The sequence below is a fragment of the Acomys russatus genome, chromosome 23, assembly GCF_903995435.1.
Source record: "Acomys russatus chromosome 23, mAcoRus1.1, whole genome shotgun sequence".
NCBI lineage: Eukaryota > Metazoa > Chordata > Mammalia > Rodentia > Muridae > Acomys > Acomys russatus.
The window spans coordinates 15,729,532-15,753,596 of record NC_067159.1 but is presented as its reverse complement, the minus strand read 5'-3'; the positions used below and the strand labels follow the sequence as shown (position 1 = coordinate 15,753,596).

The following is a 24,065-nucleotide window of genomic DNA, read 5'->3' as shown; positions in this document are numbered from 1 at the left end:
GTCCGGTCGGAAGCTTGCTCTGCGTGTCGGTGTCTGGTTGCTTCCTCGTGGAAGATGGCGGTGCCGGAGCCGCCGCTGCCGCTGTCGCGAGGAGGCCCAGGGCCCGCTTCGCTCTCCCCGCCCCGGGGAGACCGTACTCTCCTCGTCAGGCACCTGCCGGCCGAGCTGACGACTGAGGAGAAGGAGGATTTGCTGAAGTATTTTGGGGCGCAGTCCGTGCGCGTCCTGTCAGATAAGGGACGCCTGGTGAGCGTGCACGTCCCGCGGGGGGTTGGGCGGAGCGGACCGAAAGCTGAGCCTGCAGGGACCGGGCAGGCGGCGTGCGCCTGCGCAGCTTTCTAGCGGGGGCTGCGAACTGGCGCTGTTCTTAGAGCTGGGGAGAAGCCTCGTCGCCGTGATACAGTCCGGAGTTGTGTACCATCAGCGCACCCACCCCTGAATCCCAAAACTAGCCGAGACTTGGCTATATTTTTATGAAAAAGGAGGTTTTTTTTTTTTTTAATCCTACGTTGTAGAACAGGAACTGCCTTGTTCAAAAACTTGAGTGAAATAAGTTGAGGTAGTAGATTTTTGACAGTCATAAAAATTTCCCGTATTAATCTTATGGGAACAGTATTTTGAGAGTGAAAGACCTTTTGGAATGCACAGGGTTTTTTTTTTTTTTTTTTTTTTCTTTACTCGAATATTTGATTTTTTTTTTTTTTTTGGTCACAAATATACTGTTATTAATAAGTTATTGCAAGATAGTAATCTGTGATGGAACCAGACATCAATGGATTTAAAGTTTCAAGGGGCTTTAATAGTCAAAGTTGAGAGTTGCTGATAGGAGATCGATTTTGAGCACATAGAGTGTTATGTATAAACATTGGGTCAGATTGGACATACTTAGATTTCTAATAAACAACTCAAACTTAGCAATAATGTAATTTGTTTTATCTTTTAATGATGACTTTAAAAGTAGAATTTAAATTACATAATAGGCTCATTGAGACAAATTACAGAAATAAAGGACAAGGAGAACATGAGACTTGGGTGATTTCACTGTTATCAAATTGAAATTTTATCTTGGACTGTATAGAATAGAATTTTAAGATCTTTGGGTATGATGTAAAAGAAGGTATTCATGATGCTTAAATGTTTTAAGATTGGTCCTTTTTATGTTTCAAGTTTTATTTTACTTTTAGTTGTGTGTGTGTGTGTGTGTGTGTGTGTGTGTGTGTGTGTGTGTGTGTTGGGTGGAGCAGGAGTGTAGGTGTCCTTGAAGACTAGAGCAGAGGTGGTTATGAAGCTGCCTGACATGGATATTGGGATCCCAAATGAAGTCCTTTGGAAGAGCCCTACTAACTTTTACCACTGACCATCTCTCTAGACCCAAAGGGTAGAGATGGTAAAAGTTGTGGTCTGTTGAACTGTTTGCTGTTATAAAACATTGTGTTTGCTCTTGTTCGCAAAGGCTGAAGAGTGTTCAAGGCCTAGGAGTCTAACCCAAGAAGAGTTCAGAACCACTAGATTGAAGCTAGTAATCAGTTAAAGAGTCTAAGTTTTCCATCCTTTTCTGTAATTTTACATATACTTTTATATTATTACACATATATACAGTAAACTACCTACATCAAGAACAACCATGAAACAATCAGGAATTTTTAATTTCTATTAAAATGTTACTTTTTATGAGAAATTTAAACCATTTAGAAATAATATGTACCTTAACTTTATTTCAGAAACATACTGCGTTTGCTACTTTCCCTAATGAAAAAACAGCAATAAAGGTATGTTTTTTCCTTATTACTAAATCTTTCAGGAATTTCTTATTCAATATTTGGACAAAAGTGGGAGGTAATAGTTAACTATCCTTTTTTAAAGCAAAATTATTTGTTTTCCAAGAGTTTTCCTGGAAGGTTACAGTTGGCTCAAAAGATGTCAGAGCTTGTCTGGTACTTAGATACTGAGACATAAAAATCATAGATTATTAAACCAGGTATGGATACTATAATGTCATGTGTAATTTTAAAAGAAATTCTAAAGGATATTAGATAGATAAATATCTCTGTAATTTTTAAGATATAAATTTAAAAAATTTTTAAAAGGCATAAACTCAAAGAATCATTTGAAAAAACTATCACTTTTGAACTAGGCCTCAAATGATTCCTTGAAATTGGACAAAAAAATTAAGAAGAAATTGTTCTTTCACCTTTAGGAAACAATAAAATCAGGCTTGAAATGTTACCAGTCGGGCAGGAGCTACAGGCAGTGGTAGAAGTCGGACTCAGAAAGTGAGTCTACATTTAGGTGGGAAAGAGGTATTGTGTTTTGTTTAGTAAGTGTCCTAAAAGAACTTGATACTTGGTGGGACATGCCTTTAATCCTAGCACTTGTGAGGCAGAGGCAAGCGGGACATTGAGTTCAAGGCCAGCCTGGTCTACAAAGTGAGTCCAGGATAGTCAAGGCTACACAGAGAAACCCTGTCTTAAAAAAAAAAAAAAAAAAAGAACTTATACTTTAGAGGAGGATAAAATATGTTTACACTCATGAACGATATGTAATAAGGTTTATATTGTGGATTGGATGTTGAGAAAAATGGAAGATAGGAACACTACATGAGAGGCAGAGGCAAGAATATGAATCTGAAGAGGGCAATAAGAAAAGGGTACATGTATGCTTTGGAGAGAAAAAGTTATGGGTTTTGTGTTACAGAAGTAATTCAGTGGAGTGTTGCATAGAATGCACAGGATTCTAAGTTCAATCCCAGTACTACAGAAATAAAGTTTGTAGGTCTTACTGATAGAGATTTGAGAACCAAAAAAGTAGTTCATGATCTTAAGTAGTTGTTGTTGTTGTTGTTCCTCTTCTTCTTCTTCTTCTTCTCCTCCTCCTCCTCCTCCTCCTCCTCTCTTCCTCCTCCTCCTCCTCCTCCTCCTCCTCCTCCTCCTCCTCCTCCTCCTTCTTCTTCTTCTTCTTCTTGAGACAGGGTTTCTCTGTGTAGCCTTTCATGTCCTAGACTCACTTTGTAGACTAGGCTGGCCTCGAACTCAGACTGCACATATGCAGAAGTCAGAGTTGATGTCTCCTTGCACAGTCTATGTCTCAGGGATCAAACTCACAATACCATTCTTGACAGCAAGCACCCTTACCAACTGAGCTGCCTTATTAGCCCTACTTCATGATCTTTGAACTAATTATCTTACATGACAAAGGAACATGATGGTCTTTGCTCAGTCATGTAATGAATTGCTATGTCATTAGAGTACTTCTATGGAACTAGTGAACATGTAAAGTATTTTCTAGAGCTAGCAAGGTAAAGGAAATTTTCCAGCTATGTAAACGGCTATGATGGTCTAAACGAAGATTAGCCAAGAGAGAAAAACTAGAGAAGTGTTTTGTATAAAAGAAATAAAGAATAGCCTCAAAGCTGAAAAACGTGTTATCTTAATTCAAAAAAAAAAAAAAAAATTGAGAGAATCTTTGATGAAACATACTGAAAAATGAGCATAGCCTTACTAATCAGCAGTTATCAGGGCGTCTTTTTGAAACTAGGTCTCATAATGTGGTCCTGACTGGCCTGGAGGTAACTGTATAGACCAGGCTGGTGTCAAACACAGAGAGATCCACCTTGCCACTTCCTGTACCTCTGAATTCTGAGTTTTGGGGTTCAATGAGCCACCATACCCTTCTCAGGGACCTTTCTTAAAATAGGGAAAAAGTAGAAGTAACCCAAGTGTTCATTAGGGAGGAATACCATAACTTTAAAAATATTAAGCAACCTTAATCTGAAATGATAAAAAACCTGAACTTTCTGAAACCTCTGACATGTTGTTACAAGTGGAAATTTTTGCATTATATTTTAGCTAATAGGTCACAGTCAAACTCTACCCATTGAAAATATTGTATAAATTATCTTTAGTCTAAGTATATCATGTATGACACAAATGAGTGTTGTGTTTAGGCTTGGATACTATCCCCAGTCATACTTGATTATGACTGCAAATACATAAAACACGAAAAGACTCAAAAATCTGAATTCCAATCCCAGACATTTCAGATAAGAGATATTAAACCTGTTTGCACCCATATATTGGGCTATAGTTATCTAATTTTATGTGGTGATTGTTATTAGGCAGTACAGTTCATGTACTGCAGTGAAGCTGTAAAATACAATGTAGATAACACTTTCCTCCATATGTTTTAACCTGTGGCTTGAATATCAGATACCCTGCATATCAGATATTTACATTAAGATTCATAACGAGCAAAATTATGGTTATAAAGTAGCAACAAAATAATTTTATAGTTGGGGTTTACCACAACATGAAGAACTGTCTGTATTAAAGTGTCTCAGCATTAGGAAGCTTAAGGTTCACCTTTATAGAGAGTAGCTAAAGAAAAGACTTAAGGGGATAGTCAATAGAATTTAGCAAATTAGTCTAATAGCTGGATTTAGATAAATATATGCACAGTTAAATTGTGATAACAGACGCAAAGTAGAACATACAGATGCAGATGTTGGTGATAGGGAATATAGTTCACATCTGCTATTTAGTCTCCTCAGTTTTCTCAAAGTAGAAAGTGAGGTGTTTTCTAAGAGAATGGGAGAAGAAACAGTGTGAGACTACATGTCAAGGAAAACAGAAAAATTTCTCTTAGAGATTAGTGTAATTTAGGACAAGATTGTAATACATAGTTGCTAGGAGTCAGTACATGTCACTTTAGTGTATGACCAGGATTATTATGTTTGTTTTGTAGCTGTATTCAGCTTGGGTAAAAGCAAAGTTGCCAGAGGACTGGAGTCAGTTACATTTTACTTTACTAGCGTAGGAGTATTTTGATAAGTAATAATGATAAAATAGCTGGAGGTCAATAATAACTAAGGAAATATTTGTACTATTAGTAGTAAAAGAGTATAAATTATGTACTTTTAGGATGTCTAACAAGTTTTTTAATTGTTGTACCTAAAGGCATTGACAAGACTCCACCAGCTGAAACTACTAGGTCATACTTTAGTTGTTGAATTTGCAAAAGAGCAAGATCGGGTTCATTCATCGTGCTCCACCTCAAATACAGAGAAAAAGAAAAGGTTTGTGGACATTTAGCTTTTCCTACCATTTTGAAGTAAGAATGTGTGTGCATTAGTGTTTTAGTCACTTTTATAATTATATTGTGTTGTTGGCAAAGAAAATATGTTGAAAGCAGTGTTTTTCTTCTTGTGATGAGGATTGAGCCTTGAAAGTTTAACAAATTAAGTAAAAAGGAAATGAGATGAATGGCATTTTACATTTAGTGGAAAAAGGGCAACTACAGGCTGATTATCCATTACCCAAAATGTTTGAGATAAATGGTATTTTATTTATAATATTTATAGTACATAATTAATTATCTTTGAAGTGTATCCCAAGCCAGACATAAAATTCATTTGCTTCATATCTGCCTTGTACACATTTCATAAAGGTAATTTATATAATATTTTCAGTGTAACTGTTTTGTCATCTATTACTTGTGGTTACCAGTATAATTTTCTAATTTGTATTATAATGTTGCCTCAAGTTTTCAGATTTCATAGCGTTTCAGATTTCAACCTGCAGTAATAACACTCTTTGTTGGAATAATAACAAGTAGAAAATTATAGCTTTTGTTGTTGATGGCTTCCCATTTAGACTCTCTCTGTGTCTGTGTAATGCTTGGCTGTGTGTCTCCGCATCTGCTCCCATCTTCTCTGAAGATGGCTGGATAAGGCACTGACTTATGGTATAGCAGAATATCTTCAGGAGTCATTTTGTTTTTTACTTTTGACCAGTAGTGTTTGGTTTATCCTAGGTCTCTGGGAAATCTAATTCTTGGGTTATTGGTTACCCAAGTCATGTCAGGCATGTGTTCCGTGTTGTGGAGTTGACCTTAAGTCAGATCACACATTGGTTGACTATTCCCATAGGTTCTGTGCCATCATTGCCCTAGCGTATTTTGCAGGCAGGACAGAATGTAGGTAAGGTTTGTGGCTGGGTTTGTGTCTACATTTCTCTTGGTATCCTGCAGAGTACCTTCCCACACCAAAGACACTAGAATGTAGGAGTGAAAGCTCCATGTAGGCACCCGCTGGACTTTTCCTTGTTCAGTGAATTGTGTCCTTAGCAATGGGGGCCCAGCTGTTGCTTTGTGGAGAGCAGTCCTTTGTTTTAGGAATAGTCTGGGTTATTTGGGAATTTCCATGGTACTCTCATGGCCAACAACTCAATTAAATGTAATCCAGTCCTGCCACTGGAAGCCTTAACTGGTCATAAGAGATGGCCAGGTGAGACTCCATGTCCTTCATTACTAGTGTATTTTATTAGGATCACTGTCTTAGTTCAGTTTTCTTGGCTGTGAAGAGACATCATAACCAAGGCAGTTATTACAAAGGCAAACATTTAATTGGGGCTGGCTTACAGATTTACAGGTTTAGTCCATTTTCATCATGGTAGGAAGCATGGTGGCATGTTGGAGGAGTTGAGAGTTTTCTATCTTGATCTAAGGCAGCCAGGAGACAGGATTTGTTTTACACTGGGCCTAGTTTGAGCATTCAAGCCTTAAATGCCCTGCCTCCACAGTGGCACAGTTCCTCCAACAAGGCCACACCTGCTGATAGTGCCACTCGCTATGGCCACACATTCACACACATGGATCTAGGGGGGCTGCATGTGTATAAACTACCACAATCTCTGCCTTACAGTTCAGGAAGTTTCCATTTCATTAGGTTTCCACATCATCTCCCAAGTGCCTCCCCAATTCAGTTGTCTCTCTCCCAACTCCCATTCCATCATCCTCACAACCTAATTCCTCATCTCTAGTCCCCTCCTCCACCTAGTCCCAGCAAATCCCTCCCTTCAGAACTCAGGGAATTCCAGGGAAGAGGAAGCAGAAAGATTGTTAGAGCCAAGTGGGGGATAGAGGACACCAGGAGAACAAGGTCCTCTGGATCAACTAAAACCGGGTACATATGAACTCACATGAGACCGAAAGAGCAAGCACAAGGCCTATACACATCTGCTCCAGGGCCTGTGTGTATGTGTTGTAGCTATTAGCTCAGATTTTTTTTTTTTAAATGGGACCCCTGATTGTTAGAGTGAGTCTGACTCTTGTGCCTGTTCTTAGGACTCTAACTGCTGAGGTTGCTTTGTACAACTTAGATATGAAAAGTTTTGCTTCATTTTTATATTTTATTTTGTCATGTTTGGTTGTTATCTCTCAGAAGCCTATTCTTTAGTGAAGCCAGAAAGGGAGGGGATCCATAGGGCATGGAACAGGGAGGAGCAGAGGAAGGGAAAACTATAATCATGATATTGTTTGAGAAAACAATCTATTATCAATAAAAGAAAAAAGTTAAATACAGTATTATCGATCCAATCTATGACTTCTTTAGCCTTTGCAAGCTTTTCTTTTACACTAGATGATGTGAAAGTGTAATACTCAGACTACCTTCAATCATCCAGAACTTGGCTGAATTATAAGATCCTAACTTTTTAACTAGAATCAGATATTTAAGAGATGAAGGTGAAAGAAGTAAGGCCCTGCAAATCTGTAATTTTGTGAGTAGATGCATATTTGAAAAAATCAAATACCCCAATACTATTATAACATCTAGTTTAGTTTTCTTATGATCATTTGGAATTACCATACCATGTTCATAAACTGGATGTGAAATCTCTTAAGTGTAGGCATTATGTAGATTATGTAGTTTAATTGTATTCTTCCTTCACAGTGGTGCTTCTTTGAGAAGTCCTTTAAAATTTTTTGTGTTTTTCTGTTTTTCTAATGAAATAGTTTCATATTGCCACATTTGAAAATATTTTTCTTTTCCATACCAAAGTTTTTACTTTTTCTAAAGGTGTTGTGATTCTCTGTTTTAGGTTGGATGATGCTGTGGACGATGATAAAGAGAAGAAAGAGCCTGACGTTCTAACAATAGAGAATGGAATTGCACCAAGTCACGGGTTTGCATTTTTGTTGTTATTATTTATTATTGTTATTATTTATTGTTCTATATGTGTATACATGTAGTATACTATATGTTATAAATAAGATACTTTTTAAAGTCAGCTTTTTAATATGTCATGTGTAATTTAATGTGTTGAATAAACATTTTGAGGTCTGAGGTTTTTTCCTATGAATTTAATAAGGCATCTGTCAAAGTGTTGAGGGCTATAAGTGAACTTTGGTAAGAAAGCTTCCATTTTCTATAAGGTATAGGAATATTAAAGAATAAGATAAGTATATGTCTTTGCAATGTTGTATGTTAGTAGATTATCTAAAATGAGTTGATAAGGGATTATTAAAATGTAATAAGCTTATACCTTAATTTATTTTGTTTTTGTAGGCTAACTTTTCCTCTAAATTCGTGCCTCAAATATATGTACCCACCACCTTCAAGCACAATCCTTGCAAATATAGTAAATGCTCTAGCAAGTGTGCCCAAATTCTATGTACAGGTATGTAGAATCAACTTAACTTTTGCTTATAGTATGCAGTTTATAATTTGGTTCCATAGATACTGTTCTGATGGTCAAGCATACTTATAACATATGAAACTTAACTAATTCCACACAGAAAATATTGTAGGTGATGTTTTAAATTAAATGAACTGTTACATACTACTCTGAAGTAAAGACTTTATAAATACTGTGTGAATGGATACTAATAGAGGGCTACATTGAGAAATGTAATTTGTTATAATTTATTGAGTATCACATTGACTTTGAGAAATCTGTAAAGAAAAAGTAAGGTATGTTAGCAAATGTTTGAAAAACTTGACAATAATGTTACTTCTCAGAAGTATAAAATATAAATCGAGGTTTTTTTTTCTTTATTCTTTGTTTCATAGACTCACAGTAAACAGGGACAATTTCATGACCACATTTTCAGTAGATTTTACATTACAAGACCATTATATTCTTAGTAATAGGATTTAAAATCAGTATCTGTAGGACAAACATTGTAGAAGGATTAAGGTCTTAAGATAGGGGGAGGAGGTCTCCCTTGGTCACGGACATAGGGGAGGGGAGAATGGGAGGAAACGGGGGAAGGGCTAACAATCGAGATGTAATATGAATAAATTAATAAAAAAAAAAAAAGATATACTGGTGCCTTATTCTTTCTCACTTTAACAACAATGAAGGCCGTAGAGGGACCAAGTTAATCAAGAGTGTTTTTATATGGTGGGAGTGTAGTACAGGCCTTTAATTGCAGCACTCATAATGCAGAGGCAGGAGGATCTCTGTAAGTCAAGGTCAGCCTGATCTACTTAGTCAGATTGTGTATCCAAACATTTTTAGTATATAAAATGTGTGAGGTTAATCATGACATTAATTCTATGTGACCTTGAAATATTTTGCCACTTTAAGGTGCTTCATCTTATGAATAAAATGAATTTGCCCACACCATTTGGACCGATTACTGCACGACCTCCTATGGTAAGAAGTTCTTAGAATTTTCAGGAATTATAGTTTTCTTTTCTGAGTGGAAAATTTTACAAGTTTTGTAACAACTTTCTATATACTAGTAGTAAAGCTGAGAACCAAAAGTAAAAAAAAAGTGAGACTGTAAAAGAAAATCTTTCATGAATAAAGCCAAATTTTCTTCCAGTCCTTTGGTGCTAGATATATAATCTATAATACAGATAATTGTATTTTTCTGATTTATCTAGACATTCTATTGGTGTAGTTTTTAAATCATTCTGAAGACCCAAGTTGTCTTCACTATGTGCTCATCCATGCTGATTAGGACCTTGTGCAGATCAGAAACAAAGGGGAGATTATGTGTAGACTTCTTACGCTCTTATTCAATTTACATATTGAAATACATGGTATATTTTCATGTTTTATCTAGTTAGATGACCAGGAAAAATAGAAAGCAATACTGTTGTCATCTAGTAGTCGGCCATCGGAGATATTCCCTGAAAGTACACTGAGTTTGTAACAGAGAAATCAGAATCAAGTGTTTATATGGAATAAGATTCTGTTGATGAGAGTCAAGAACTTAAACAATACGGTTTGTCTATTCTGTAAATATCATCGGTTTCCATGGTGTTTGTTTCATTCTTTTAAATAGTATGAGGACTATATGCCATTGCATGCACCCCTTCCACCTACATCACCTCGCCCACCTGAGGAACCTCCCTTACCTGATGAGGATGAGGATTTATCTAGTGTAGAATCAGAATATGAAAGCAGCGATGAGGAGGACCGACAGAGGTTTGTGAAATGACAAACTTTTTTTTTCTAAGAATAATAATGTGCGAAAGACTTGCTTTTCCTCCATTTTTCATATAATCATTCAAAATTAGAGTGCTTAAAGTGTATTTCAAACCTTTCTATGATCTTAAGCATGTATAGTAGCTCAGTGGATATTAGGGTCTTTGGAAAAGTTTTTAGGGATTGCCTAATTTTTTAGATTGATGAATTTAGCATTACAGAGTACAATTGAGCCTCATTGTTTATTGTTCCATATTTGTTATTTTGCGTTTAAAAAAATTTTAGAGTTCCAAAATTACCTTTTTCTTTAAAAAGAAAGTTACTCTTTTTCTAACTTGTATTTTTTTAACAAGGACTTGTATTTATAAGGTGTTTTGTATGTATGAGTATACACAGTGTGCTGAAGATTTTTAGATATAAAGTAGCAGCATTAAGCTGTATTCTCTGCAGAATGATTTCTGGAGGAATTTTCTAAGATTCTTTGCATAATCATTCAAGTTAATTAACTGCTGGTAAAACCCCCTTCACTTGTTTATTTTGAGCGTCTACATTTATTTAAAGATTCTGCAAAAGAATTTTAAGCTCTTATCAGTTCTCTAGCATATAGTCTAAACCTATTTTAGTTATAAGAATTAACCAAACATTTTTCTTCTAAGTCCAAAGAATAAATGCTTTTTACTTAGTGTGTTGTGTGGTGTTGGCCACATGTCATGACTGTGACTATGTTCTACTCTCATGGCAGGAAATCTGCCATATTTATACTTAATGAATTCTGTGTTCCAACAAAACTCTATGTATATACAAGAGCAGATAGCTAGCTTGATGGTAAATGATGTGAATATTAATTACTATGCACAAAAGTCAGTATAAAAGGATGTATTAGTAAGAGTCAGAACCCAAACAGAGACTGTAGAAAGCGCATTTAATCAGCAATAATTTTACTAATCAGTTTTTATCTAAATAGTGATTCAATTCCTAGTATCTCTCCATGGGAAAATCAATTTTCAGGTGGGATTCAAACTACCAAGTAAGAACAGAAAGAATTTATTTGGAATAAAGACATTATACCTTATTATAAACTAAAAGCTAGTATAAAATGTTGCGTTTTGTTAATTATTCTTTTACGAAGTTTTATTTATTTTTAGTAAACTTATAGCCCTATTTAGAAATTTAGTAATAAGTAGCCCCCCCCCCCCACAGATGGGTAGCTCTGTCGTCAATCATGTGGGCACCCTAGTGAGGGAAGTGGAGAAGGGTGGGGCTGGCTCTGCCTGGACTTTAGTGCCTGCTTCTTTGTCACTTTTCCTGGGTGGGGGGCTGCCTTGCTGAGCCACGGGGAGGTGGATGCCCTCAGGCCTGATGCAATTTGATATGCTGGGAGGACATGGAAAGTGGAGAGAAATGTAGCATGAAATTCTGCTCTTAAGTCTTAGAACAAATACAATTTCTAGAGCATATATTTATAACCTTCTTGGAACGAAATAAAATCTTTTAGGAATATATTTATTAATTTATGTGTCTGGTTTGTTTTAGAAAGTTGGTATAGTTTGGGTGAATAATTTTTATACAGGTATAAAGTTTGAATATTCAAATATTTATATTGTTAGTAGCATTTTTGTTGGTGTTTTTGGTTTGTGGTCTTCTAGAGATGGTCCCACTGTGTAACCCTAGATGCCTGCACTTTGCTATTTATACCAGGCCAGGTTTGTCTTCCCTGCTGGTTTGGTGCTGGGTTACAAGTGTGTGCTACCATGCTCAGCTTGTATTATAAGTTTTTAAGACTTGATTGTTGTAAAGTGTCCTACTATGTAGCATATACTTATCCTTTTACCTGTGTATTGGGAAGAAAAGCCTAAAGTTTTCAGCTATGTCCTCTGCTCTGAATGTTTTGTTGTGTTTGTATATTTATTTTACCTGAGAGAGTTGTACCTAGTTGTTCCTAATTGCTCCTTAAAAGATACCCAAATACCTAAACAAGATTGATTCTAAACGTTAACTGTCCAGAGTCATAATGGAGGAAAGTTGTATATGAGATACCAGTTGTCAGCTCCTACTTGTTACTTGTAAGCAACTTTAGTATTTGAAAACTTTTTTCCTCGAGTAATCACTTTGTTTATATAATGATTTATTAGCAATAAATATATACAGAACACTTTCCAAAGAAATACTTTGTTCTGTTTAATAATTAAAGTAAAAAACCAAAGATATAATAAATTTATATATTTTGTTGTATGTAATTTTACTTGGCTATCTAATATTCACAATGAAGAGTTTTTTTTTTAATTGATAAATTATAACTGGGTGTTTTTTTTTTTAAATAAAATTTAAATAGCAAGGTCAATTTAGGCTGTGAATTTTCGTGAAATTGATTATGCCTATTATTGGCTTTAAAGTTATCCTAATTAATTTTAATTAAATTTTATATTAGAGATATAGACTATAATCTAGAGTATCAACTCTTGTTTGCTTTCCCTTTTCTTAACATAGAATGAATAAACTAATGGAACTAGCAAATCTTCAGCCCAAAAGACCCAAAACAATAAAACCACGCCAAGTGAGAAAAAAGCGAAAAATAAAGGATATGTTGAATATACCTTCATCAGCTTCACATAGGTAATTATATTTGTATTTAGGAAATGAGGATTATCTCTATGTGCTTTATTTGCGAAACTCATATTATTCTTCAGTGTGGCCGTTTGTCAGTTACTTTGTTGACCGCTGGGTTTCTGTTAGCATGGTTATCTTTGATTACTAGCATTTGATAACACTCAGTATAACAATATCTTTTCTCAGAATAGGCATATTTACTACTTCTTACTAGTGATTGCAATTTTAACTTCTTTTAACTTTTCTGCAAAAATACATTTTACTAGAAAACCTCTGATGTATAAATTTTGATACCTTAACCCCTTTCTGTCTGGACGTTGCAGTACCATGCTTTTAAGCCCTCAGCAGTGCTGAACAGCAAAAAACAATGTAAACTTGTACATTCTAGTAGCTGTACTAAACAGTAAAAAATGAGCAGGTTAAGCGAATAATGATAATTATTTAACCCATTACACTCAAATATTTTATCATAAATGTCTAAAAATGTATGAGCAGTTAGACAGTTTACATTTTTCTTCATGAGAGTTTATCAATTATGTGTAGCTAGTGACTGCTAAGTTGCACACTACAACAGTGATTACACAGTATATAATACATACTGTATTAAGACACTTCCAGATGATGTATATACCTGTAATCGTAGCACTTGGGAGAGGGATGCAGAATGATTCGAAGTTTAAAGTCAGTTTCTGTTACATATAACAAATTTAGCCTGTGTTCAATGGTCTGGCAAAGTGGTTTTCTAAGAATGGTTTCTGCGAGCAGTGGTAATACCTAGAATTTGATCCTAAATATCCACATGGTGGAAGGAAACACCTGTCTATCCAGTTTCTCTTCTGAGCTTAACGACCCCACACACATACAAAAATAAATGTCAAACAATTGAAACATACTCTTTTATACTCAGTAAACAAGCACACACTTCCTTGGTCCTGGTAAGTCTGCTGTCTAAAAATCAATACATAACTCTTAACATTTTCATTTACCAAATTACTTTATTTAAACTTTGGGTGTCCTTTACCCTCAATTTCTTCATCTATAAATTAAGTCTTTAATAGTATTATTATCAAACTGTTGAAATTTATTATTTGTTAAATCTAGTCAGTATGTGTAGTGCCTAAAAATGTAGTAACTTTTACCAGGATCAGCTTTTTAACTTTAAAGAAATAATGTTCTTGGAAATTTATTTTAATTTATAAACTTATGTTGTAATTTTTATAAATACCAGTTTGCATCCTGTACTGTTACCTTCGGATGTTTTTGACCAACCACAATCTGTAGGTAATAAAAAAATTGAATTCAATATATCTACCAACATGTCAGCAGCATATAAGAAAGATTTGGAGAAGGAACAAAATAATGAGGAAAAGAATTCTGGTAAGAACATTTTGATTATTTTAGATGCTAACTTTTTATGTTCAAATAAATTCTATATTAGTGTTTGTCATCTTTAAAGATGCAGTTACAGACTGAGGCTGTAGCTCATTTGCTATAAAACATACATGGAGCTCTCGTGTCTAATTCTTCATAAACTAAGCATGGTAATACAGGCTTGAAATTCCACTGCTTGGGAAGTAGAGGTAGGAGACTTGAAAGTTCAGGAATATCCTTGGCTCCAGGTTACCTGGGGTAAATGAGACTATACCTAAAGTGTTAAAAGAAAGTTCTTTCTCTCTTCAAAAATTAAGTAAACTATATGGTTAGGTGAATCTCCATATCTTGGACTAATTCAGTTTCAACTCATCTAAATAAAACTTAGGTTAAAGGGAAAGATGTCACTGTTGGTTTTTATTTTCTGGTATTTTGGTATTTTGAGATAGGATCCTCTATCCCAAAACATGCTTAAACCCATATAGTCTTCCTTTCCCCAGTGCTAAAGTGAAAGCTGTGCACCAGCATTCCTGGCGCCTCTTGGCTTTGTTGTTGTTAGTGATAACATCTACATGAAATTTAGGAGATTTGTTGATTTAAATGCATATAATAGAAATTTTTATATTAACTTTTCATTGCCTGACTTTTAATGTTTTCTATGAATTTTATTAAAGAATTGTATAATTTTTGAGGAAGCAAGCCTTGCTGCTATGCTGGAATTGTTAAACTTTTACACACACACACGCGCGCGTATTATGTTAAAGTCAGAGGCTTAAAACATTACAATGCTCATTTGAACTATTAATGATATTCTTTGTTTAAAAAGTTTGCTAAATCTTAATTCCTTTTAATTTCCTTATTGCCCCCTAACTAGTACTACCAAGCAAGCATTTGACCCTTTGCTACAGTAACAAAATTGAATAGTGAAAACCAAAGTTACACCTTGACCCACAAAACTCTGAAACACTATTCTTTGGACATTTATAAGAAAGATTGGCCTGTTTCTGTCCTGAGACACTGAGAAACACTGCAAATTACCAAATGATACTTTTGTAAATATAAAATGGGGAAAGAAATTTAAATGTATTGAAGCAAGAGTTGTTTTTATTTCGTTTTTCTTTTTGTTTTCTCTTTTAATAACTGATAATTAATGTTGAATTCTTAGATTCCCCAGACACTGGATTTGATGATTCAAATACAGGATTTGGAAAAATCTTTCCCAAACCTAACTTGAACACCACAGAAGAGATGAAAGAAGACTCTGATGAAATGCCCTCACAGTGTATTTCTAGAAGGGAGTTGGAAAAGGGTCGAATTTCTAGAGAAGGTAATGTAATGAAATAAACCAGCACACAATGCCTCATATTTTATATTCTGTTTCTACTTTTCATAGCTTATTGGAATAGGAAATTTGTACCAGTCATTTACATTACATTAAGATAGACATTTTAATCGCTCCAGTTAGTTTGTTGACATTTTCATACCTAATACTGATGAAGTTCCTTGCCATACAGTCTTTACAGTCAGTATTTGGGTAACCAGTAAGTCCCACAGGTCTGGAATTACAACTCCAAAAGAGTTGATGAATCATTATAATACAGTCTAAAATAGATATAAGGTGATTATTAAAGTTTGCTGATTGGAATTTTGAATTTAAGATTTTATATTCCAACAGTATTCTTTACTTAAGTATATTTTAATCATTTTCTATATACAAAATTCCAGGACCAAAACAACTTACAAAAGAAACATTTAATTAAGCTAATGTTTTCAGAGCATTAGAGTCTATGATGGCTGATTAAAGGTATCATGTCAGGAATAACTTAGAGCTCACATCTTGATCCATAAGCTGTAGAAACGGAGAGTGCACTAGAAATGGTGCAAGTCTCTCAAAACATCAAATCCTGTTTCCAGTGACACACTTCCTCCAACATGGCCATACTTCCTAATCTTTCCCTAATAGTTTACCAACTGGAGACCAAGTATTCAAACATCCCAACCCATGGGGCCCATCCCTATTCAAAGCACCACACTGCTAAAAGATTTTATATTGTTTTAGTATTTTTAAAAATTTAATTGTTGCGTTATACATACTTTTCTCCACAATAATGAGGAAACCAGCCTCCAATTAACATCTTTGCATATAAAATCTGATTTCCTGAAACAGATTACTGGCAGTAAATATGAGGAACTATAAAGGAATTTGGAGACTTTTGTCTGAAATTACTGGCTATTGATTTTGAATGCACCATTCCTACATTTCATACAGAAATGGATAATGGTTTGGGAAATGTATTTTAAGCAGAATAGTTATGTAAATAATTATCACATATTTGGCTTTTTAATAAAGTGGCTCTTAAATAACTTTTAAAATGTTTTTGGGTATTTTAGTTCTATGTAATTGAGACTATTGTTTGATTTTAACATTTTCATAAAGCTTATTTTATGCTTTTTTAGCAGTTACTATTGAATGTTATAATTTTAATTGAAAGATTGCTAAACATATTTTAATTTTATATCTTTGTTTTGTTCTTTAAAAGAAATGGAAACCCTCTCAGTTTTCAGAAGTTATGAGCCTGGTGAACCAAACTGCAGAATTTATGTAAAGAATTTAGCTAGACATGTTCAGGAAAAGGTAAGGTGAAATTTGCACTTTAATTTTGTTATTTCACTTTTCCCCCTGGTTTTCTAATTTGTCTTCTTTTCCGCTTTTTTAAATTTAACATTCTAGGACCTTAAATTTATCTTTGGAAGATATGTTGATTTTTCTTCAGAAACACAGCGGATCATGTAAGTGGCAGTTATAACCTCAAATTGTGTTTTATCTGTTACAAATTCACCCTGTTTAGTTATGCTTGACTTTTCTCTTTAGTGCTAAAACCAACACGATCATCTATTCTCTTACATAAATATCGTTATAGAAGTCTAGAACAGAAATAAATTTCAATGTAAATGAGCAAATAAAAATTTTAATATTTTAAATCATCATATTTATTACAGTTGTTCAAGTTTTCCTTGTATGGAAGCTGATATAAACTGCATATTAAAAAAAACACTTGTGGTTATATTCTATCAAATCCTTATTTATAAATGCAGGTCTTCTGATAAGTTCTGTCACAAACCCCTTGACACTAGAAAACAAAAGCATTGTTACTCAACTCTTTATACATTACCTGAGAATTACCTGGAGAACTTGGTTAAATGGTTTTCTAGTTGTGTCAGATCAGACCTCATGGATTTGCATTTCTAGAGCTGACTTTAGCTTTTTAATTTTATCTTAATTTTAAGTAAAACCAATTCTTTTGAAATCATACCTACCCTATGTGTTTTTTTGCATATATTTTGTGTTCACATGTACAAGTACATTCAAGGTGTGTATTGTAAAGATTACATTTTCAGTACTACCTTGCCTACAATTACAATTTGAGGAGAAAGAGAAACTTCATTCAGATAAAAGCTGTATATCCCCAAATGAATGATTCCTATGGGATTAGTAACGGTTTTAAAACTTTTTCATTTGATTTGTGGGGAGTGTATGTGTAAACACATCTATACACATAGGTGGGTGGTTATCCTGTTTGTGTTTGTACCTGTCCATGTTCATTATACACCCTTCTTTTTTTATGTTTGTTTGAGAGAAGGGTTTTTCTTGGCCTACACCTCACCAAGTTTTCTGGTTTGGCAGTAAGTCAGGGCCATATATTTCTGCATCTCTGGTTTGGCAGTGAGTCAGGGCCATATGTTTCTGCATCTCTAGTTTTCTGGTTTGGCAGTGAGTCAGGGCCATATATTTCTGCATCTCTGGTTTTGCAATTATAAGCATACATCACCATGTCTAGCCTTTTATTTTCTTTTATTTGTTTGTTTCTTTTATCCTTTTTTATTTTTTATTTTTTATTTTTAATAGTAGTTTGATCTCAATTCCTTTTGGGATCAAAGCCAACACTTTTCTTGTTCATCTTTTACTTAGCCCCATCAATTGATACTGTTTGTTATATATTTTTTGGTTTATACGCTAAGAGAAAAAAGATTAACTAAAAACATTTGCTGGGCATTAGTGGTGGATGTCTTTAATTCCAGCACTGGGGAGACAGAAGTAGGCAATTCTCTTGAGTTTGAGTTCAGCCTGCTCCAAAGTGAATTCTAGGACAGCCAGGGCTACACAGAGAAACTCTGTCCAGAAAAACAAAACAAAAGAAACAAACAAAAAAATAATTTTAGTTTGCTTTCCTGAGAGTATAACTCTACTCAAACCCTGGATCATAGTACAACATAGTAAGATTTTTGCTTTTATTCTTCTTAGTGGTATAATTTTAAAATTATGAGGATAACATGATTGTTACTTGTATTCAAAACAGAATTTCAAAATACCTAAATTAAGTTTACTAATAGTTCTGTTGTTACTTTGATATAGGAAAATATTGGATTGTTAAGAACGTCGATACTTGGTTTTAAAATTGATGTGCATTAAATCAGAATAACTAGGCTTTTTTGTTTGTGTGTTTGTAGGTTTGACATCCGCTTAATGAGAGAAGGACGCATGAAAGGACAAGCTTTCATTGGGCTTCCAAATGAAAAAGCAGCGGCTAAAGCCTTAAAAGAAGCTAATGGCTATGTTCTTTTCGGGAAACCTATGGTGGTTGTATCCTTTAAACCATCCGTCCTAAAACCATATGCATTTTAGCAGTAGAATATAATAATTAAATCAAGTTATCATTTATAATAATGTCAACAGTTATTGTTCAAGCTTGAGTTGTTACTTAACAGTTAAACATGCCTTAGCTCAATTAGAAGAAAACTTACTTAACCATTATTGGAAAATAATATAACTTTAACAATGTAAAATTTGGCTAAATTTGTACATTTATTCATTTCTAAATTATTTCCTTTGTTAGGCTCAAGGCATAGTAACTAGAAATATACTGGAAGTTACTGGAAGGGCTTCTACTATAGTTTTATTACAATTCACATTTCTACTTTCATATTTCAGTGACCAAAATATATCAATTCATAACTGTCTTGTAGTATTGAATTCAAGTTTTAAATTAGAAATCAGTGAAAATACAGACAAGAAAAGCCACAGTTAGAAAGAAAGGCAGATATTTTTATTTTCCTTCAATTTATGAAAATCATCCAAGAAATAGAATATTTTTCATTCTATATTAGATATTAATACTATATAGTGTATATTCCTGTGTATTAGATCTTGATGGTTTAAAAAAAAAAAATCAGTTTCAGCTTTACTATGGAGGCCTTAATTTTAAGATATTAGCAGTTTGCTCGATCTGCTAGACCAAAACAAGATTCCAAAGAAGGAAAACGAAAGTGATAAAAATGAATAAGGGTAAGTGTGGATAAAGCATTAAAAGATAAGACAATTCTTGGAGTAAATGTAAGGAAGCATAAAAGTGTTACAGTTTACTAATTCAGACATTTTATAGGTTTGAAGAAAGTTTCTATGTATACAGTTCATTCTCATTTAATTCAAAATTGTAATTATGGAATAAGTTTGTATCTAACAATTTTAAAGAATTTTATAGAAGAGAATATATTGGTTATTTTGCTCTATTTCCTGCATGATGGTTTCAATTTTAATCCATATTGTAATCACTCTGAGAGTTTAATTAAAAACAGGTTGATGGCTCTTCCCTCCAAGAGTAGATGACCAGTAGTCGCATTTATTCTGTCACTAAAGGATTTCTCAGCATGTAGTAATTACAAGTATTGCAAAGAACAATATCTGGCAAGCCAGTGCTTGTTGGCTGTCCATTGGCACTGGACAAATTGCATAGTCATTGAGTTCATAGGTAACAGTGTGGGTTTTGGTATGAATGAAAATAGTTACTTAAAATTCTACAATGCTATTATTTAAAATTGTTAACATTCTTTACAAAATTATGATTTTGAGGCAAAATTTGTTTGGAACAGTTACATTTCACTACTTAAATGAAAGAATAAATGATTTCAAGTGGTGGAATTACTGATTTTAAATTCTTAAGTTATGTTACATAGAGCAATCAGTGGAAGAGTCCTTTTCAGATGTTTCTTATTGGTAGGCTTCCAATTAGAGGTATTTTATGTTTAATTATCCTACACTTAGAACCTGGAAGAACAGGAAAATAATTAGTCACATTTTCTGTTTAGCTTTAAAAAACTATCAAAATAGAAATATTTGGTTATGGTTTAATCTCTGTAAGCTCATGGGAATATTTAAGTTTGCTTTCAAGACAGATATCTCAGTCTGTATTTTAGTAAGTTGTTTATAAATATTGCTAAAGATTAGAAAACAATAAACTACATTCTGCTGTTCTTCTTTAGAAGCATTCCTGCGTAAAAACTGCTGTAATACTGTCATACAAGTGTATCCTTTCTTGTATCCTTTTTGGGGCAGTGGTTTTGCTTTGTTTTCTAGAAATACTTTCTACCATTCATCCAGATTAAGCAATACTTTTTATATTGCATTCAAAGGAAACATTTCTTTAATTAATTTTGTATCCTGGACAAACATTTTACATGTATTTTAGATGCACTGCTTAGTTTTCTATGTTATATAATCAAGGAAATTTTTTTTTCAGGGAAAGTTAGTGAATCAGGTCACTTGTATACATTTGCTTTACCACAGAATATGGTAATATTTGTTGTATATATGAATTTCCTCAATCTAATTCAGGAACATGCATTCTGTTTTATGATTTATCACATTTCGGTGGTGTTGTAGTTTCATTTTTGTTGCTGTGACAAATCCGTCAAAAAAAGCAACTTAGGGAAGGAAGGGTTTATTTGTCGTACAATTTCAGGTTACATAGTTATGGGGGAGTCAAGGCATGAATTTAATCTGTAATATCCAGTAAAGAACAGAAAGAGTATAAACCCCATAGCTTGCTATCTTACATGGTTCAGGGCCCTCTCTCCTAAGGAATGATGTTGCCCACAATTGGCTGCATCTTACATCAGCGAACAATCAAGACTATGTTATGCCCTTAGACCAACATGGTCTAGATAATGTTTTATTAAGACTGTTTGCCCAGGCAATCCAGTATTCTGTCATAGTGACAGTTAAAGCTGTCCATCACAGTTGTTCTATATAATATGTTCTAATATTTGACTGAGAAAAGATCTCTTTTCTTTTAGTATTAAATATCTTGAATACTAAGGAGATTTCAATAAAAATCTGAAGATAGAGTAACAGATTTCGTATCGAAAGTCTAACTGAAATGTCCTTGACATATGGGAAGATTTCCCTTACTCTGTTTAAAAAAAAAAATCCAGAAACCACACACACACACACACACACACACACACACACACACACACACACACGATAAGACATGTTAGGCTTCATGTAGCTTAGTAAATTATTTTGTAGAAATAAGAGCAATGCTTCCAGGCTATATGATAACTAGAATTATCAGTCCTAAATTCTGCACATATAGGACCTGAGAACTTGAAAATATGAATAATGAATACCTGTTGATGCTCATTTTTCTATCTTAGAATTTGATTCTAGTGCATTATTAATATAGAGAGAACCACCAAGGAATATAGTCTATGTAAAAATATATCTAGAGTCTAGACTCTATCTTAGAGCTAATAAATCAGAATCACTTGGAATAATGTCCAGTAATATAATTTGAAAGGTTCCCTTAGTAACAGGACCACAGACAAATTTGATGTTTTTTTGTTAAACTGATTGGCCATTGACTATTAAGTTTGTCTTCCAACATTGTTTTAGAAAAAAAAATAATAGCCTCAATAATTGTGGGAAACGTTGCTATTATAAGTGCTATAAAACTACTCAAAATTCTATTTGTCATTCTAAGAGTAGAACTTACCAAAATTGAGATTGTTGTCCGTTGGTACTTACAATTGAAATATTTTAAGTGTAAGTAGCAGTTATTTACATACATTTTGTTGTGCTGACATGATTCACTAATTTTCTATTTATAAATATTTGGACTTCTTAAAGTTAGTTAACTGAATTATTATAATTACATTTTAATGGGATTTTGTGGTATTTTAGGTTCCTTCTGAATTCTGTATCTTTCAAGTACTGTGCAACTTTGAGAGAAGAAATTAACCATCTGGACTATGGAACTGTGCGTAACAACCTTGAAAGCATTAAAAATTATATATCTTCAAATTAATGTTTGGAAATAGGTTATAATAGCTTATTGCATATATAATAAATTATTTTCTTCTCAACAGTGTCCATAATTTCTCATTACTTGGTTTATATATCTAAGAAAGTATAACTTAACAATATAAGCTTTTATTAATAATTTTATATTACCAGATATACATTTTTTTATGATTCTTACTCTTTTTTTTTTTATTTTTACCTATATACAGTGCACTTTTACACCTATGATTAACAAGTATTATTCTGGTAATTATTTTAAGAATAGTTTCAATTTTTATTACATTTTCTTATGGTGGTACATTTGTCTATTCTAAAGTATTGTATTTGTGACAATTTCTAATTTAATGTGAATTTATACCTCTAAAGTTACTTTGTGTAGAAACATTGTGTCTCACAGTAAATTATCCCCTGAGTAAAATTTATTTTTGATAAAGACAGATTTTTTTTTTAGATGTCTTTATTTGTTGTCAGTGGTGAGTATAAAACAGCCTTTACTTTAGAGCTGCTCCCCAAAGGCTGGTGCCTTCAATAAAATGCCCTTGAGAATTATAACATTCTTCCTTGTATTTATGGTATTTCAAAACGAGGCAGATAAAATAATTCAATATAGGAATTAGAAGTAGAAGTGAACCCTGGAACATGCTGATACTTACTTAGCTGGTCAGTTATGTAAAGAACCATTAAAAGAGAAGAAGAAGAAAAATCTTCTTTTGGTAGGCAGTAGACTAAATAAGAAAGGACCATCAAATATAGTAGTTCCTTAGTAAGTCATTAAAGAAGAGTTGTTAAGATTAAGGTATAGCTAGCTGTACATGTGACCTGGATCAGAATGTACTGGTTAGCTAGGTGAAAGGAATTAGAGTTGGTATTCAGTAAAGTTGTAGAGAAATTTTAATCAAAATTAAATACAATTCTCATGTAAATAAGTATACTCTTTGTATGTTCAGTTATCTAAAAATTTAATCGTTTTGTTTTGAAGTGAGCTCACTGTACCATATTATTAACCCAACCACTCAGAAGACAACTCTTAAAAGTGGCATATGAAAATGGGATTTGTTTGTTTCTTTATTTATACACTTTATATCCCAGTCATACCCCCTCGGTTCTCTCCTACCAGTCCCACCCTCCCTCCACCCTCCCCCATCCCTCCTCCCCTGTTCCTCAAAAAAAGGGAGCCCCCTACCTACGTACCCTAGCTCATCAAGCCTTATGAGCATTGAGTTTGTCCTCTGCCTCTGTGGCCTGGCAAAGCAGTCCTATCATAGGGAAGGCATCAAAAAGCTATCAACAGAACCCTCCATGTCAGGGATTTACTAGAGGACCCACATGAAATTTGAGCTGCCCACTGGGTACTAGGTTTAGTCCATACATGGACCTTGGTTTGTGGTTCAGTCTCAGCAAGCCCCTTTGTGCTCTGGTTAGTTGGCTCTTTAGGTCTTCTTGTGGAGCTCCTGTCATCTCGCAAGTCCTTTTATCCTTCTCCAAACTTTTCCACAAGATCCCTATGCCTTGCCCAATGTTTGGCTGAGTCAGGGGTTAGCTCTCTGCCATGTGCTGGGTCTTGGGTTGTGCCTGGCACTGACTGAACATTCTCTCAATCTCTGCTCTGTCTGTTATTCTTTACCCCTGTATGTCTTATAGGCAAGGCAATTTTGGCTTGAAGTTTTTGTAGGTGGGTTGGTGTGCCCCTCCCTCTACTAAGAGTTTTGTCTATTTAGAGGGTGTCCATGACC

General features: G+C 34.1%; 2 protein-coding genes across 2 annotated transcripts in view; both read left to right on the top strand.

The window, feature by feature from the left end:
* Positions 1–20,958, top strand: Rnpc3 (RNA binding region (RNP1, RRM) containing 3). The gene is made up of 15 exons (XM_051165953.1): positions 1–246; positions 1,722–1,769; positions 4,953–5,071; positions 7,875–7,958; positions 8,342–8,453; positions 9,366–9,434; positions 10,072–10,214; positions 12,702–12,827; positions 14,050–14,198; positions 15,358–15,519; positions 16,733–16,827; positions 16,924–16,982; positions 18,702–18,834; positions 19,465–19,536; positions 20,511–20,958. The coding sequence occupies exons 1-14, from the start codon at positions 55–57 to the stop codon at positions 19,519–19,521; spliced, it is 1,548 nt and encodes a 515-aa protein (XP_051021910.1). The 5' UTR covers positions 1–54; the 3' UTR covers positions 19,522–19,536; positions 20,511–20,958.
* Positions 20,959–22,025: 1,067 nt separating this feature from the next.
* The window catches only part of LOC127206624 (alpha-amylase 1), a 38,196-nt gene continuing 36,156 nt past the window's right edge, over positions 22,026–24,065 (top strand). The window contains exon 1 of the mRNA XM_051165957.1: positions 22,026–22,288. Within this exon, the coding sequence (XP_051021914.1) occupies positions 22,281–22,288 (8 nt within the window). The 5' untranslated portion in view covers positions 22,026–22,280. The remainder of the gene's footprint in view (positions 22,289–24,065) is intronic.

Bases quoted from the DNA above. Each gene is read 5' to 3' on its own strand.
- Rnpc3 (XM_051165953.1), top strand. From the start codon at position 55: ATGGCGGTGCCGGAGCCGCCGCTGCCGCTGTCGCGAGGAGGCCCAGGG. The intron at 8,454-9,365 runs GTATGTAGAATC...TGCCACTTTAAG, and splicing joins TGCCCAAATTCTATGTACAG to GTGCTTCATCTTATGAATAA. The intron at 16,828-16,923 runs GTAAGGTGAAAT...TTAACATTCTAG, and splicing joins CTAGACATGTTCAGGAAAAG to GACCTTAAATTTATCTTTGG.